The following is a 16,790-nucleotide window of genomic DNA, read 5'->3' as shown; positions in this document are numbered from 1 at the left end:
TCTAGAGTTTGTGGTGCTCATCAATCAGGACCTAAGCTCCATGATCACCTTAAGTGGATGGGCTTCTATTGGCCCACAATAATACAAGACTTATTGAATATGCCAAAAGGTGTCAGACATATCAATTTCATGGGGATTTTATTCGCCAACCACCAAAACCTCTATATCCTATAGTTGCATCGTGGCCATTTGATGCATGGGGACTTGACGTGGTTGGTCCTTTACCTAAGTCTTCTCGCCAACACCTCTTCATCCTATCAACAACAGATTACTTTTCCAAATGGGCTGAAGTAGTTCCTTTTTGAGAAGTAAAGAAAGAAGATGCTGTCAACTTCATTCGGACTCACATTGTCTACCACTACGACGTTCCATGTTACATTATCACGAATAACGGGAAGCCATTATCAATAGCATTGGTCACACAATTTTGTGGCAAGTTTGGCATTAAGTAGAGGTTATCAACCATGTATAGTGCAACGGCCAATGAACTTGCATAAGCCTTTAACAAAACCCTCTGAGAAGATTGTGTCAAAGTCCAAGAGATTGGCATGAACGTTTGGATGAGGCCTTATGGGCATATCGAACATCTTACATCACCACTACAAATGCAACTCTTTTTGCTTTAGTATATGGTGTAGAAGTTATACTCCCCTTAGAGAGACAAATGAACTCTCTAAGGATGACTACCCAAGAGGGGATTACAGAGGATGGGAATGTAAAGCTACGACTAGCTGAGCTCGAAATGCTAGACAATAAGAGGTAAGAAGCTAAACAAAGGACATGGTGCTACCAAGCTCGTTTGGCTCGTGCATTAAAAAAGAAAGTTCCCACGTGTGTTTTGTGGGTAGGGATGGTTCAAGTGTAATGCTGTTAGAGTTAGATATTACATTTAGACCGGACCGGACACTGTCAGAATCTGGAACCGGCAGCCAAAACGGTTTTTAGGCTGCCGGCCCAATACTCCTGTTGAAGTTGAACACATTCGTCTCCAGTTATCTTTCATTACTGCACGTCTGCACCACTTTCTGAGTTTCTGGGAATCTCTGGACCTCACGTATAATAAGTCTCCTACTACAGTCTCCTACTACAGTCTCCCCTGTTTTCAGGTCAACGGTCCATTTCCTTTTATTTTTTCTTTTTTCGGCACACAATCTCCAAGGCCAAGCTAAGAAGGAGGAAGAGATCATTTCTTGGTTGTTTCTCTTCAGCTTTCGATCTCAAATGGGCCGGAAGTCAAACGACTCAGAAGCTAGCCGTTGGGCTCCTTTGATCCTTCTATTGATCGGTCTCGCCTCCTGTTCTATAGTTTACATGTTAATATCCATGGTGGTCCGACCAAAGAACATTTCTTCGGTTTTAGACTTGGATTCTACGGTGCTATCGTCGTCTCATGTCAGTGGTGATGGGGAGGAAGTTTTGGGGTCAGAGGAAGGGGAATGCTGCAGGGGGGTCGAGAAATTGGAGCTTTGGGGGGCTTCTGTGAAGTGGGGTACGGATTTCAAGTTTAATAGTTCAGAGGAGTGTTGTCGAGCATGCAAGGCGATGTGCAGCGGCGGAGATGGGCCCTGCTTGTGCGATACGTGGGTTTTTTGCGGAAACAGAGAGACTTGTGGTCCGAAGTTTGGTGAGGTGAGTTGTGAATTCTTATATTCACTCCATTTTCTTTTCGTGTTCTCTATATGGTATAATTAGATGATTTTCAATTTCAGTCGTCTTTTCTTTTTCCGTTAATTGGGTGGGCTGTGATTATTAATTTAGAATATAATCTGGGTTTTTCTTTATTTCATTCATTATCTTCTTATCGTTACTCAATATGAACTGCAAAACAGTCTCATACAACTAAAATTGTCCCGCATTTAACGATTGAGCTGTGATTTTGTTGGCACGGGACATTTATAGATCTTTCAGGCTTTTAACTGAATTGAACTCTTGAACTCTAATATATGTGTTTATGTCACTAGATTATTATATTTGGTTGAGCTGTGATTTTGTTCGCACGAGACATGTATAGATCTTTCAGGGTTTTAAGTGAATTGAACTCTAACATATATGTTTATGTCACTAGATTATTACTGGAGATAGAGGAAGATGCAATCTGCTATGTGGTTGCATCAAAACCTGTTTTGGAACAGCATGCCCAGACTGTTTAATTTCAGAGCGTCTAATGCACAAGGGCATTAGCTACGATGGCAACTTAAAATGGGAGTTATCTTTGGATTCAAGAAACCAATTGCTTATTTGTCACGGCTTTGAATGATGCAATTCTGCATTCAAATGCCTCTAATGATACGATTTGGGGGATGCTAGTCCAATGGAAGTCAGTTGTGCATCCAGATGCACCGTTGTCAAATTAAACAATTCCACCTCTAAACGTTTTGAGTGTTATAAATTTTCAGACATTACATGAAAGGTTTAGAGTTTTATATGTTATCTGTGGTTGTGCTTTCAAGTGCTCCTTTTGACTGGTTGGGATTTGACTATTTTTTGCAATACTTATTCTTTCTCTTTTATAGGTTTGGCATACTTATTCTTTTCAAGTTATTTTCCTGCATATTTTGTCAAAGTTAACAAGACATATGGCCTTTTTTGTATATTGCTTTCTTAGATGGATAGATACCCTTAGCTGTTCCTTATGCAGCACCTAATTTTCTTATATCATCTTCTTGCTTTTAGTGCTGGTTGAAGAAGCAGAAGGATGCATTGGCTCCTGATCACCAGGAGTCGGGAGATCCACAAATTTGGACTTCTGGGCTTATATTTGGAAAAGGGGATGTATGTAGTTTTCAAGACTTTTAACTGCTTTTTCTTACATTATCTAGCCTTGGAATGAAGTTAACGATTCTGTTTCATCCTACCTGGCCTTTCTGATCTTAGATATTAAAAACAGAGCACTTTCATTTACAAGGTTCCTTTTCTTTCAACTTAAAAGGGGCAGAAAATTTTCAGTGTGAAACATATTAGCTATTTTCCACATGTTTTACTGCAACTGAAAAGGAGAAATACTGAAAGATGTACACAATAGAGAAAATATGATGAAAAATAAGAGATTGGAGAAGTTTAATTATGCTCATAGTAGGTCTAGAATAATTATCCTTTTCCATTGAAATTAATGACACTTGTCACTAGTTGACTGCTTTGATTTACACAGATGGTGCTTAAAAACTTGTTGAATCATGGTCACAATTATACTAGCATTCTAAGGAATCATCTCTTTTCTTTCCTATAGATACTTCTGCTGAGATTATAGCCTGCTTGTTTGACATTTGGAAACTAGCACCACTGTAATTGAAAAGTTGGCATATTGATGAACAACCTTGCTGGTCAAACAATGTTGGTGATGCTTATGGTCTTATCTCTTAGAAGACAAGCATTCACTCCAAATGGACAGTTGATATTGAAGACAGGGAAGGAGCTATATGAAACTAATTGTCCAAGCAACTCAGATAAAACTATTTGGTTCATTACTACCTTCTCTCTCTCTCTCAAAAAAAAAAGGGTTCATTCAGTTCTTCTGAACAACCAAAAATAATCATGTTATGTCTATACATAGCATGCAGACCTCCCTTAAGGTTTTACACTTTTAGTGGTTAAGACCCTGTCCTGTACATAAATAAAATAATTTTCTTGTTACTGTAATATTATAAATGTCACTATATAGATCCATATCTTTTGTGGCAGTTATGCACTAAAACCTAGGAAATAATCTGGTGGTAGTTTTGAAATGGCTGAGAGTTATGAACAATGAACAAATAGTAGTTTGATGATAATCAAGCAAATTAGCAGAAGTGGTACCTACCACTCTGTTTGTTTCATGCTTCTGAGAGGCATGAAGACAAACACTAGCCATTTTCTTCAGAACTGGTTTATGTCGAAGTTAAAAATTCTTGAAAGTTGTTTTAGAAAGCCAATTTGAATCCTTGAATTCTATCAATGAAGTTCCATTAGGTGGCATTTTGGAAATCCCTTACAAAAAGTTCAAGATGACTAGAAAATAGTTCTTTTAGGTGGTTTTGGGGTTGAGGATTTCAAGGATATATATAGTGGTGCAGAATTCAGAAACAGATGATTTCAAACCTTCCAATCCAATCTTTTTTTCTGCTTTGAAAATCCATGGGAGAGTAATCATTTAAATTCAATGAAACTGGGTCAGAGATGGAACTCAATTCCATTTTTTGCGTTGCCATCTAACAGGCTAACACAACCTTAAGGATGTGTTTTCTTTAAGGCATTGGAATAGGCTTTAGAAATTGCAGTTCAAGGAATGCCCAGAAATTTCAAATTGTATGATAAGAAATATGTTGTTCAGATGCCATGTAGTAAAGAATGGAGATTTATACACCCCTGCTGCGCCTTCAGAAACTGCATTAAATCCTTATTTCTTTTTATAATCTGATGTTTTGGTGGGATGTAAGTCTTATGACTGTAAATAGCTGAATGATGATTAAAGATGACACGGTGCAGTAGCTATGATCGAGGATAGAGACATGGTGGCATCTTTGGTGTCATGGAATTGGATTTGACTATATTTTTTTTGGAGAAAAGTTTAGACAAATTTCATTAAACTAGGAAAGAAAAAATGCCTGTCACTATACAGCGTTTCTAAGCAAGCACCTAGTTTAGCTAAGCCATCTGCAATAGGATTTAGCTCCCTTGGGATCCAAAACAGATTTGCACTTAGACAGTTCAAGGAGTTCCTTGCTTCTGCCAAGTAGTGGCTCAACCTCCGAGGACCCCTCCTTATCCCTTAGCCATTAAATGGTATTTGCTGAGTCTCCTACTATGGAGAGATTCTGAATACCCAAGCTTTTTACTATTCTGATTCCAGTGAGAGCAGCCAGCACTTCATCGTTAGTTGAGTCTGTAAATCCAATTGGGCCACTGAAAACCCAACAAATATTACCTCTTTCATCCCTCAAGATGCTCCCAATTACTTGCATCACTCCCGTTGAAGTGTAAAATCATCACACCATCACTCAATACTACTGGTTGTCTTAAGGGAGTTTAAGTGGAGTGTGGAAAAAATAGAATGGTTTGTATATTTCTGCTAAGATCATCAGTTGAGAGACCTTGGAACAGCTCTGAATTAGCCACCCATAAATTACAGAGATAGGAAATTTCTGAAATTAACTCAGTGAGAGTTCTGAGTTTATTTTCAAATAAGCGTTTATTTCTTTCCTCCCAAACTCCCCACATTACTGCATGTAACACCGTTTGCCAGTAGGCTTTGCCTCTTCTGCTTAGGCCATAACCTTGCCACTGATGAATAAAGTCTCGAATGTGCTCTGGGAAAACCCAATGATAACCTGTCAGGTTTAAGGACTGCAGCCAGACCTTTTGAGTGAACTTGCAATGAATAAGAAGGTGATCAGTTGTTTCTCCATCTTGAGACACAAGCAACAGGCGTGAGAAATGTAAAGTCTTCCCAAGCTTTTCTTCTGAAGGAGATCACAGGCGTTTATTCTCTGTAGACTGACTACGTCTGTGGGTGAAATGGTTCTATTGGAGCTATCTCATAGTAGCAACTAGCAATTTAATTGAAATAATTTTTTATTGGTAACTTTGAACTTTATTAAATATATAAAGGAATGTCTATAACTGTACAAAAAATGCCAAGCACTGCAAGACCCCTAGTAGCCCCTGTTACCAACATAAATACAACCTTTTATCTATACATTCTGTTCATTGATGTTCATCCCTTGTTTAGCTAACATGTCTGCCATAGTGTTTCCTTCCCTTGGGATCTGCCAAACCTAAACTCTCAACTCTGCTACCAGCTTTCTTATATTCTTAATATATTCTTCCATAGGTCTGAATTGCTGTTTGATAAGCTCTTCAATGTTATGTTTAGGTCTCCTTCCGCCCAGAGCACTGTTGCTCTAGAGCATCTCCATAAGATTTTTCCTCTCCTTTTGACATTGAGGTACATGAGTGTTGCCTACACTATCTGGAGGGTCCCACCTACAACTAAATAAAGAGAAAACATACTCTCAATTCTAGAGGTAAACGTATAGGAGATTAACAAGTTAGAAATAGTTTCACTACTTGCTTTGCAAAGAAGTCAAATGTAGAGAGAGAAGCACCAGCCCAGTCTTCTTTGTAGCATTTTAGTTAGAACCTGCCCTTTCCAAATAGCACTAGCCAGAAAGTTGGGAAGAAAAATCTAGAAAGTACAAGGAAGGAAAAGGTGGTTGAGAAGATGCCATTAGAAATTGGACACCACACTTGTTGTTCTGGAACAGATGGGCCAAAGGAGACACTCTCAAGAGGCTGAATAAGGTCTAAAGCAAGTGAAGCTTCACATTCCCTTAGCCTCATCTCAGTCCCAGGAGTAGATATAGTAACACTTGGTGAGATTTTTTGGTTTTTGTTGTGAGAAAGGGAATGGAGGGTAGGATATTTGTCTTTCAACAAAGGTTCCCTTAGCCAAAGATCCTCCCATAATTTTCCTTGTTCTCCATAAGGTATATCAATTCTTGTATAAGTAAGAACAGAGTTAAGAGGGAGGAAATGGCTTTCCACAAGGCCTCAGAAGTGGTTCTAGAGGTTAGACCAGCATCCCAACTCTTAAATGAAATATAGTGAATGCTTTTAATCATAACAAGCCACAATTTTTCATACCCAGAGGAAACAACCATAGCCACCCAAGAGAGAGATTTCTAAGGATCAGTTTACCTAACCCCAAGCATCCTTCTTTGCTTTTTCTCACAGTACACCAATAGATTAAGTGGTCTTTTTGGACTGACTAAGTTGCCATAGGAAATTCCTCATTATACTTACCAATCTCTTTGCTACCTTGACTGGAATTCTGAATACTGATAAGTAGTATATAGGGATGCTTGCAAAGGTGGATTTTGTTGAAGTTATTCTTCCTCTAAGGGAGATATAATTCCTTTTCCAGGTTGCCAATTTCTAATTTAAGGGAAATGCCACAACTGAATGATAAAGCAGTGTAAGCAAGGATGGTGTTAGACTTGGTTGCGGACTTTCAGTAAGCTAGTACTGAAGGTCCAGTTTTCCAGCTTCCTTTTGGACTGTGACATTGTCACACAAACTGCAGTAAAATAATATTCCAGGAGAAATCTAGTGGTTGGTTTACAATGGAAGCAATGGAGAACCACCAAGTTGTAGTTTTGTTGGGAACAATCTGTTGAAATTTGTAAGAATTGGCTGGTGAAAGTGTAGTTTACTCAATTGATTCTTTGGCTGCAGGTGAAGTTCAAATTACCAGTAATGCAATGTAGTGTGTTCTGGAAGTTCAAGAAAAGCATACATGCTCATATATAAGAGAATTCTATAGTTGGGTCTAATTCCAGTTCTACCTTTAAAAGTAGTCTGCCAAACATTTGAGCTCAAACTAGAGGATGGAGGCCTCAATTCCAATTCAAAACCTGATTTTAGAGCTAACTCCAAAAAGAAAATGGGTACTTGGTCTTTATTCTTCTTGATAAATACCATTAATGCTTTTTACTGTCCTTTTGATAAATTCTGTACACATTCTTATAAACTGCAATATGGAAATAGATAGTCATGAGTGTTTGTATTGGACTTTGTTTTCAGTGAAATTCTTATCATAATTGTCTTCCATTTCCTATGCACCATGTGTTATTGGCTTGGAAACTGAACCATTGAATCCGGGTTCAGTACCATTAAATCCGGGTGATTTCTTGATTAGTTGAAGATCTGAAGTGGTTTGATCAATTTCCCTTTTTTGATTCCCACCCCCCTTGTAGGGTATCATTGGCTTGGAAACTGAACATGGAATTCTTCATATAAAAGTAAGTCCTCATATTTTCAACCTAGTCCTTCTGATACAGATATTTATGCGTTGTTATGTTGATTTTGTATTGCCAAAGATCTCATATCCTTAATGCAGAGGTTTTTAAGTTTGATACTTGTATATTTTTCCTAGCAGATGCATTTGGTAGGGTATGAATGTAAAGTTTGAATGAGGGATAGATAGTTGGGAATGAATGTCATTTAATAAGTTTCTTTTTTAATTTTTATTTTTTTTATTACAAAATTTAATAGAAGCTGTAGGATTATTCTCATTTCTATGCATTTTTCTTGTTCATCACTTTGGGTGGAAGATGTAGTAAGAAGATGATATCTCATGGAGATAAGAGCATGCATACAAGGATAGCCCAAGATTAGGGTGATAATTAGGGATGCCAACGGGTTGGGTCTATCCAACAGAACCAAACTGATTATATTGGTTCTGGTTCTGTGGTTTTGTCCCAATTAATAATTGTGTCGGGACCAATTGTTTCTGTTCTGAACTGATTCAGACCCAAACCAATTATATAGTTAATAATATATCAAGTTCTCCTGGTTTTCTTGTAAATTTTGTTATATTTTATGTCCAAAAGGGTAAATTTGATTAATAGTATATAAGATAATTTTGGTCAAAAACACTTGTTTTATCTACATACAAACAGTTTACTATTTCACTGTCATTTTTATTAAGGTTATAAAAAATAACCTTAATAAAATTGTGGACTGTATTTTGATTCTTCCTGAGCTTTCAGGGGTGTCAAGAGAGTCATTTAGGGGTTGATTTTTGGTCTGCTTTGGAACTGGAATGGAGGGACTGAATGTTTTTTTTTTTTTTTTTTTTGCACTGGATTTTGTTTCTTTTTTCTTTTGATTGGTGATCTCTCATCAGCCATTCCGATTGTACTCTTTTTTCAGATTAATGAACTTTCTTTTTTATTTGTCTTAAAAAAAATATTATCAAAAATAAAGTTTTAAATTGTTATTATCATAGGTAATTATAGATCTCAAGTGTAATTGGGTCTAATCAGGTCGGACTCAATTGTTCTGATTAATAAATGGGATGGCTCTGGGTCTATCAATATGAAACTGATTAATAATTGATTTGGGACTGGTACACCCTGCCCTGAACCAGACCCAACCCATTGACAGCTCTAGTGATAATGTTATTTTGATAGTTGAAATTTCTTGGAACAAGCTGTGGTTTAAGTGCAAGCATGGGCCGAATACCAGACAGATTGGAGTTACATGGTAAAAACATCTAGAGGACAAGTTGTAGTGAACTGGTAGATGATGATGCAGTTTGAGTGGATCCATTTTCATGCTTGGTGCATCCTTTTTTGTGATCTCTAACTTATTTGAAGGATATCTTCAGGGTAATCTTTGCCTTTTTAAGTACTCCATTAGTTTGATTACTTTCATAGAACTAAAGACCACATGCAGAAGTCCCTTGTACCTCTCTATAAGAAAAAAAAATCCACCCCCTTTATTGATAATCTTCAATTTATTACAGCTCTTCCCCGACTGTGCACCGCATTCTGTGGCATACACTCTTGAGCTGTTGGGTTTACATCATTGTGCGGGTTGCCAATTTTATCGTGCAGAAGGGCGTGGAAGCTCCTGGGATTCAAAAGGAAATAACATTAACAATGTAAGATTTATTGAATTTTGCCTTTGAAAGTCATCAATTCTTCATCCACAATATTTGATTAGGCTAGTACAGTGGACACTATATTGACAGTTGAATGTCTTCCCATTTTTTCAGTTCTTAATCCTTCTTTTCTTTTTCTCCCCCTTCTGAATTGCCATGAGATAAGTTGCAAGGTAGCCTTTAGAAAAAAGTAAAAAAGATCTAAAAGGGAAAATAGGTGAAAATTGGGACCTTTAGAAAAAAATGATAGCCTTCTTACAAAAAATAATAAAAAAAGATCAACAAGAAAAGATAATTTGATGCAAAGTATACATATGATGCCTTCGTAGATAGAAAATGGTGTTGATTCAGCCTATCCTTTTTTGATTACTATGGTACATCCCATATGGAATAAATTTTGTCCTCAACTCAAATCAACTAATAGAGCCTGACCCCAACTTTGTAGTATTTGCAACACAAATCCTGTTTCACCATTCTATTCTATCAAGGGCCATATTCATTTTTAAATTGTGAACCCTCAAATCATTTCTTACTACTTCCATCAAAGTCACTTTTGGCTTACCCCTAGCTCTTGCTGGTGGTGTAGTAGGTGGTCCCTCTCCGCGCATATACTCAAATCATCTTAATCTTAGCCTACTTTCCCTGATTTTATCATCTATTGGGGCTACTCCTAGGTTTCCACATGTAGATATTTCTAATCCTAATCCTTTCTGGTTTCACCACCCATCCATCTCAAGCCCAACATTCACATCTCCGCAATACTTATTTTTGTCTTTTTAGAGAAATATTTTTGAGCTATCAATTAAAGTTTCTTCTCCTTTTATTATAAATAAAAATTGGAGAGCCAAAAAAATAATAGAATGAGAAAACCCCAAAAATGGTATGTTTTACTTGCTATACATTGGATACATTACTAATAGTGTGTGCCCACTTTGGAAGTTGGAATCCCAATATTCTGCTTCTTCATCTCCCCTTACCATTTTGATTGCCCATCACAACTTTGCTCTGGAGATTCTGAAGGTAAATCTGGATGTTCAAAACCACTGGCTCTGATCCAGAAATTCCTAAATATTCTTAAATTTTTTAAGCCCAAGTATTACTCTGCTTATCTTCCTATTATAGCTTCTGTTGTGAACCATGCAGGCTCCTTTTGGCCCTCCTTTTGCACTGATTCAGGGCACACTTGAAGCCCAAGGAACCACATTTAAGAAGATTCCAACCGAAGCTTGTCCGCCCATAAGAAGAGGTTCAGTTGCATGGGTTGGTTCTGGCCCAGAATTTTTTATAAGCCTAGCAAATCACAATGAGTGGAGAAAAAGTTATACTGTTTTTGGGTCTGTTCTTCCTGAAGATATGGAAATTGCAGAGAAAATTGCAGAGCTTCCTACTAAACCAGATGTGTGGAATAACATTAATGTGTCTGTTTTGGAGAAACCTATTCCTTTTAGGTTCCGAAGAATCAGGACGAGTCATGGAGACTTGAATCTCAACACAAATGCAAACTCAGATTCAAATGGTTCTTAGTTATTGCATGCCCTCAACTTTGTGCATCTGTTTGCACTCTTGGGCCCCTGTTTGTGAGTTAAGGATCTTGTAGGAGCTTGAATTTATTCAATTTTGTATGCCTGGTTTACAGATATTGAATCCCCAAGTTGTTGAAAACCCAGGTGCCTTAAAAAAAGTAGGGAAATTAACAAAATGATCATCAAGAAAAAAATTAGTAGTAAAAAAAAAACAAACTAGTTGGGGCCCAAAAGTACCACCCACACCAGCATTTCAAGGCATGATCACTCAATTTGGACATGGATCTATTCCTTAGTCAAGAGTCCCTTTGCACGGATTGAAGCCATCGAATATTTATGTCAGGTTTGATGTATTTTCATGGAATAGTGGTGGGTCTTCTGAAGACCATGGACTTGGAGAACTGAATCAATTTTATTTTGAGTTCTCAAATTCTCATGGTGTTTGAATGCATTCATGAATTCACAGATTCAATGGCTAAAATCTATCGAATATACTAATAAAACATAGAAAACACAAAGCGTTGCCATTCTACGCGATTCCCAAATGCCTTTAAGCTCAGTGGATAAGAGCATGCATTGATAATGTTAAGAATGAGCCTTTCCTACATTGTGTACATGAGAATCTGGATCTCCTCCCAATAAAAAACTCTTCTAGCACGTTCAACATGAAATTGGATTCAGTCCTCAGAAAACAGTGCTCACAGCCAAATTGCAGTTGCGTATTAAGGATATCTCCCCATAAATAAAAAAGATACAAATATGGAGATGTTCCCAATGCACGGTTGTAATAGGCTGTGAGGATGGTGTGAGGACTGAATCCGGTCTCATTCAGCATGATCGTCGCAACATAATGAACATGTTTGAGATGAGTCCGGATCTGCTCCTCACACAGTGTTCCCCACATCAACCTCGCAATGTGTTTCATCCATCAGGAGCATCTTCCGTACATTGTATTATTATTCATGGGGAGATGTTCCTAATATACAATGGGATGGGGCTGTGAGGTCGGTATGAGGTGAGTTTTCCTGATTTGTTTGAGATGTGTGAGCAGAGATAATGTTAGATCATTGATTAGAAAATAACTTGTACATGATTGTAGATATAAAAGTTATATACAATAGCGACTTTACCCTTACAAGCAAAGTAAGCAAAAAGATGGGCCATTGGATTTAACCGTCTATTTACATGAAACGAAAAGGACTGAAAACTAAGTGGCAACCTTCGGATGTGAGCCCAAAGTATCTGTTCTTCCCATGAACTTGGTCCGGTATGAATTGTGAAGAGATTAACAAGTTTTTGACAATTAAAGTATATTATTATATCAACTATATTGGCTGCTGAAGTTGCTTCTAGACCACTAAGGCACGAAGCTATGCATCATAGCTTTCTATGGCCCAACAACTTCTTCCATCAACTATTGTGAGGTTTCTACTAGTGTCTTGGAGAATGAAAGCCTGTCCTACAGTGCTTGTGTTAGGATCAAATGAGCCATCTATGTGAAGAGAAGCATAATCCCTTTCACCTATCGTGTTGATGATATGTATTTGCATGCCACTTGCCATTAGATTGTTGCCAGTATTTAGCTTTTCTTATTATACCAGAAGGCATCATCTCAATTCCATCAAATATTTTTTTTATTGTGTGCCTGCCATATTAGGAATACACCATTACACAAAATTTCCCAATGTAAGAAGAGAGATCTCTTGCTTGCTTATTTGGAATTGCAAAGAACTAAGCCATTCTTCGATTAAGAGTTGCAAAGGTTGAATCACCATTGTGTTTGGATTAATCCCAATTTGTGTTTCACACTCAGTAGCGAAGCCAGGAATTTTCTTTTGGAGGGGCTAAATTAAAGTGTTACACAATAAAATGAGATAGGGAGCAGAAGAAGTAGGGTTTGAGGGAAAATGGCCTTAGAAGGTTTGGGTCTATTACAATTTTTTTTAAAGAAAAAAATAATTTTTATTTTATTTTGAGAGTTGGATGAGAGTGTTAAAGAGTAATCCTTTACATGGGGGGAGGGGGCAAAAAACTAGTTTATTAGATTTTGATCGAACCTCCACTTAGTAACCACATATTAATAATAGTTTTAATAAAAGGTTGGGTGGGGAGGACCCCACCAAGATACTTAGCTCCACCCCTGTTCACACCAAACAACCCTAGCATAAGAGCATGTAAAGAAGAGATGATGAAAGGTTTCTTGTTGTTGTAAATAGAAACAACATATTTGATCATGTGGAGATAGCCATTTAGCACACTTGTCCTTTGTTAATACAACGTCCCATAATGCTTTTCAAACAAAGACTTGGCATCTATAAGGGATATTGAGCTTCCAAAGTAGATTCCAATTGAAGTGAGGGGTTGGAGGGGAAGGGAATAATGGGAGAAAACTTTTATATGAAGATTTAACTATATAAACCCTAGAATTGCTTATTTTCCAAATCATTTGATGTGACTCATTGTAGCCACATCAAATAATTGTTGCAACACTCTTAGATCCCATGTACCTTCCCCACTTAGAAGGTCTGCTACCTTCGACTTTAGGGTAGGTGACTCACATGTTGGTACCCAAGGATCATCAAAAGCTGATATAGACGAGCCATCCTTGACAATTCATAGCAAATTTGGGTTTAAATTAGCCAATAAACTATGGGCTTGTTTCCACCATTTAGAGCTTTGCCTCTCTTTCTTTGCCGAGAAAGGATTGCATTTAGGAAAATATTTTTCCTTAACTAGTTGGCACCTTTGACTGTTCTGTTGAATAAACAACCTCCATATCTGTTTGTTGAACATGGCTTAAATCATTAGTAAGCTCTACTAAATCCTAGTCCTTTAGTTGCTTTAGGGAGGCATGGTAGGTGTTTGGCATTGGTGATGGGAACATCACATCGTTTTCTCATAAAAATTATGTTAGGCATGTGGAGTTGTAAGCACCCTTTTCTCAGAAAACGGTGCTTATTTTTTGCTTGGAACTTGTGCTTCCACATAGGTGTTTTTTGAGAAAACAACACTAGTTTTGTTTGGTACTAGTGCTGGTAGCAACGTTTTCAACATTGATCTATATTATCCAACATCCAAGATGATGTCAGATCATTGCACCATTGGTAGCAATACACAATTTTCTTAGAAAATATTGAATTTGACGTTGCTCCATATCACACTTTCCTGATTTTCAAGGCATGGTCTAGAGCAACATTTTTTTTTGGAAAAAAATGGTACCAAATAAGAGGGCGTTGTAAGCACCACAACAATCTCTAATGTGGTGCCTACATGGCGCCGTTTTCTCATCGATGCCAAACACCACAACAATTTTTTCTATGCGATAGTATGTTTAACACTATGCCATTCAGCTTGCCACCCAAAGTCCCTTGTAAGCTTGTCACATCGGGTATGAAACTTATTAAGAATAACCATAGATGCCATTGAGTAATTTGGAATGGATTGTATGACTGACTTCACTAATGTGGTTCTTCCTGATTAAGAAAGTAGCTTTGAGCTCCATTAATTAATTCTAGAGTGTATGTGCAAAGAAAACTAGTTTTTGACATTTATTTCTACTCTAGAACCCAAGTATTTAGTGCCCCACATGGATTTGCTCACCTTGAGAATTTTGAAGAATAATTTTTGATGTTTACAAGGTACATTTCTACTAAACATCAAGCTAGATTTCCCATAATTGATTCTCTGTCTTGATATCTTCTAAAAGTTATGAAGTATTTGTTTGAGGGTCTTGATTTGCAGTAGATCAATCTTATAGAAAAGTATTCAGTCATCAACAAAGAAGAGATGTGTGATAGGTATGCCATCATGACATAATTTGGCACATTCTATGCAGACCTGAACTAGTTGCATTGTTTAGTAATTAGGTGAGGACTTTCATGCCAATAATAAATAAATAAATAAGGCGAGAGTGGGTCTCCTTGACGTAGGCCTCTTTTGAGATGAAAGTGGCTATGGGCTTCTCCCCATAATTTGATGGAAAAGGAGGGAGTGGAAATGCACTAATATATTAGATTGCACCATTTACTAAAAAGTTCATTTTATGAAGTGTTTCTTGTAAAAATTCCCACTCCATTCCATCATATGCTTTCCACATGTCAAGTTTTAGGGCTATATATCCATTACATTTTTTGAGCCTTTATGATGTGTGCAACTTCCCTTACCAAAAGAATGTTGTCGACAATCTGCCCCTCTTTTAAAAAACCTGACTAAAATGGCGAAATAATCCCTTGCAACAGGTGTTGTAATATCATGACTAGCTTTGGAGATGATCTTGTAGGGGCTAATTGGCTTGTAATTGTTGCAACACTCTTAGATCCCATGTACCTTCCCCACTTAGAAGGTCTGCTACCTTCGACTTTAGGGTAGGTGACTCACATGTTGGTACCCAAGGATCATCAAAAGCTGATATAGACGAGCCATCCTTGACAATTCATAGCAAATTTGGGTTTAAATTAGCCAATAAACTATGGGCTTGTTTCCACCATTTAGAGCTTTGCCTCTCTTTCTTTGCCGAGAAAGGATTGCATTTAGGAAAATATTTTTCCTTAACTAGTTGGCACCTTTGACTGTTCTGTTGAATAAACAACCTCCATATCTGTTTGTTGAACATGGCTTAAATCATTAGTAAGCTCTACTAAATCCTAGTCCTTTAGTTGCTTTAGGGAGGCATGGTAGGTGTTTGGCATTGGTGATGGGAACATCACATCGTTTTCTCATAAAAATTATGTTAGGCATGTGGAGTTGTAAGCACCCTTTTCTCAGAAAACGGTGCTTATTTTTTGCTTGGAACTTGTGCTTCCACATAGGTGTTTTTTGAGAAAACAACACTAGTTTTGTTTGGTACTAGTGCTGGTAGCAACGTTTTCAACATTGATCTATATTATCCAACATCCAAGATGATGTCAGATCATTGCACCATTGGTAGCAATACACAATTTTCTTAGAAAATATTGAATTTGACGTTGCTCCATATCACACTTTCCTGATTTTCAAGGCATGGTCTAGAGCAACATTTTTTTTTGGAAAAAAATGGTACCAAATAAGAGGGCGTTGTAAGCACCACAACAATCTCTAATGTGGTGCCTACATGGCGCCGTTTTCTCATCGATGCCAAACACCACAACAATTTTTTCTATGCGATAGTATGTTTAACACTATGCCATTCAGCTTGCCACCCAAAGTCCCTTGTAAGCTTGTCACATCGGGTATGAAACTTATTAAGAATAACCATAGATGCCATTGAGTAATTTGGAATGGATTGTATGACTGACTTCACTAATGTGGTTCTTCCTGATTAAGAAAGTAGCTTTGAGCTCCATTAATTAATTCTAGAGTGTATGTGCAAAGAAAACTAGTTTTTGACATTTATTTCTACTCTAGAACCCAAGTATTTAGTGCCCCACATGGATTTGCTCACCTTGAGAATTTTGAAGAATAATTTTTGATGTTTACAAGGTACATTTCTACTAAACATCAAGCTAGATTTCCCATAATTGATTCTCTGTCTTGATATCTTCTAAAAGTTATGAAGTATTTGTTTGAGGGTCTTGATTTGCAGTAGATCAATCTTATAGAAAAGTATTCAGTCATCAACAAAGAAGAGATGTGTGATAGGTATGCCATCATGACATAATTTGGCACATTCTATGCAGACCTGAACTAGTTGCATTGTTTAGTAATTAGGTGAGGACTTTCATGCCAATAATAAATAAATAAATAAGGCGAGAGTGGGTCTCCTTGACGTAGGCCTCTTTTGAGATGAAAGTGGCTATGGGCTTCTCCCCATAATTTGATGGAAAAGGAGGGAGTGGAAATGCACTAATATATTAGATTGCACCATTTAC

The 16,790-nt window shown here is 37.3% G+C and overlaps 1 protein-coding gene across 1 annotated transcript; it reads left to right on the top strand.

Annotated features, from left to right (window-relative positions):
• Positions 1-967: 967 nt before the first annotated feature.
• On the top strand, positions 968-11,083 carry LOC104609823 (uncharacterized). The gene is made up of 5 exons (XM_010276208.2): positions 968-1,629; positions 2,674-2,772; positions 7,731-7,775; positions 9,284-9,421; positions 10,565-11,083. The coding sequence occupies exons 1-5, from the start codon at positions 1,222-1,224 to the stop codon at positions 10,943-10,945; spliced, it is 1,071 nt and encodes a 356-aa protein (XP_010274510.1). The 5' UTR covers positions 968-1,221; the 3' UTR covers positions 10,946-11,083.
• Positions 11,084-16,790: the final 5,707 nt, after the last annotated feature.

The sequence above is a fragment of the Nelumbo nucifera genome, chromosome 1 (assembly GCF_055504915.1).
Source record: "Nelumbo nucifera cultivar China Antique chromosome 1, China Antique-T2T, whole genome shotgun sequence".
NCBI lineage: Eukaryota > Viridiplantae > Streptophyta > Magnoliopsida > Proteales > Nelumbonaceae > Nelumbo > Nelumbo nucifera.
This window is presented reverse-complemented; position numbering and strand designations above follow the sequence as displayed.

Excerpts from the sequence above, each read along its gene's own strand:
- LOC104609823 (XM_010276208.2), top strand. The coding sequence starts at position 1,222 with ATGGGCCGGAAGTCAAACGACTCAGAAGCTAGCCGTTGGGCTCCTTTG. Across the intron at positions 2,773-7,730 it reads TTATATTTGGAAAAGGGGAT|GGTATCATTGGCTTGGAAAC; the intron begins GTATGTAGTTTT and ends CCCCCCTTGTAG. Across the intron at positions 7,776-9,283 it reads ATGGAATTCTTCATATAAAA|CTCTTCCCCGACTGTGCACC; the intron begins GTAAGTCCTCAT and ends AATTTATTACAG.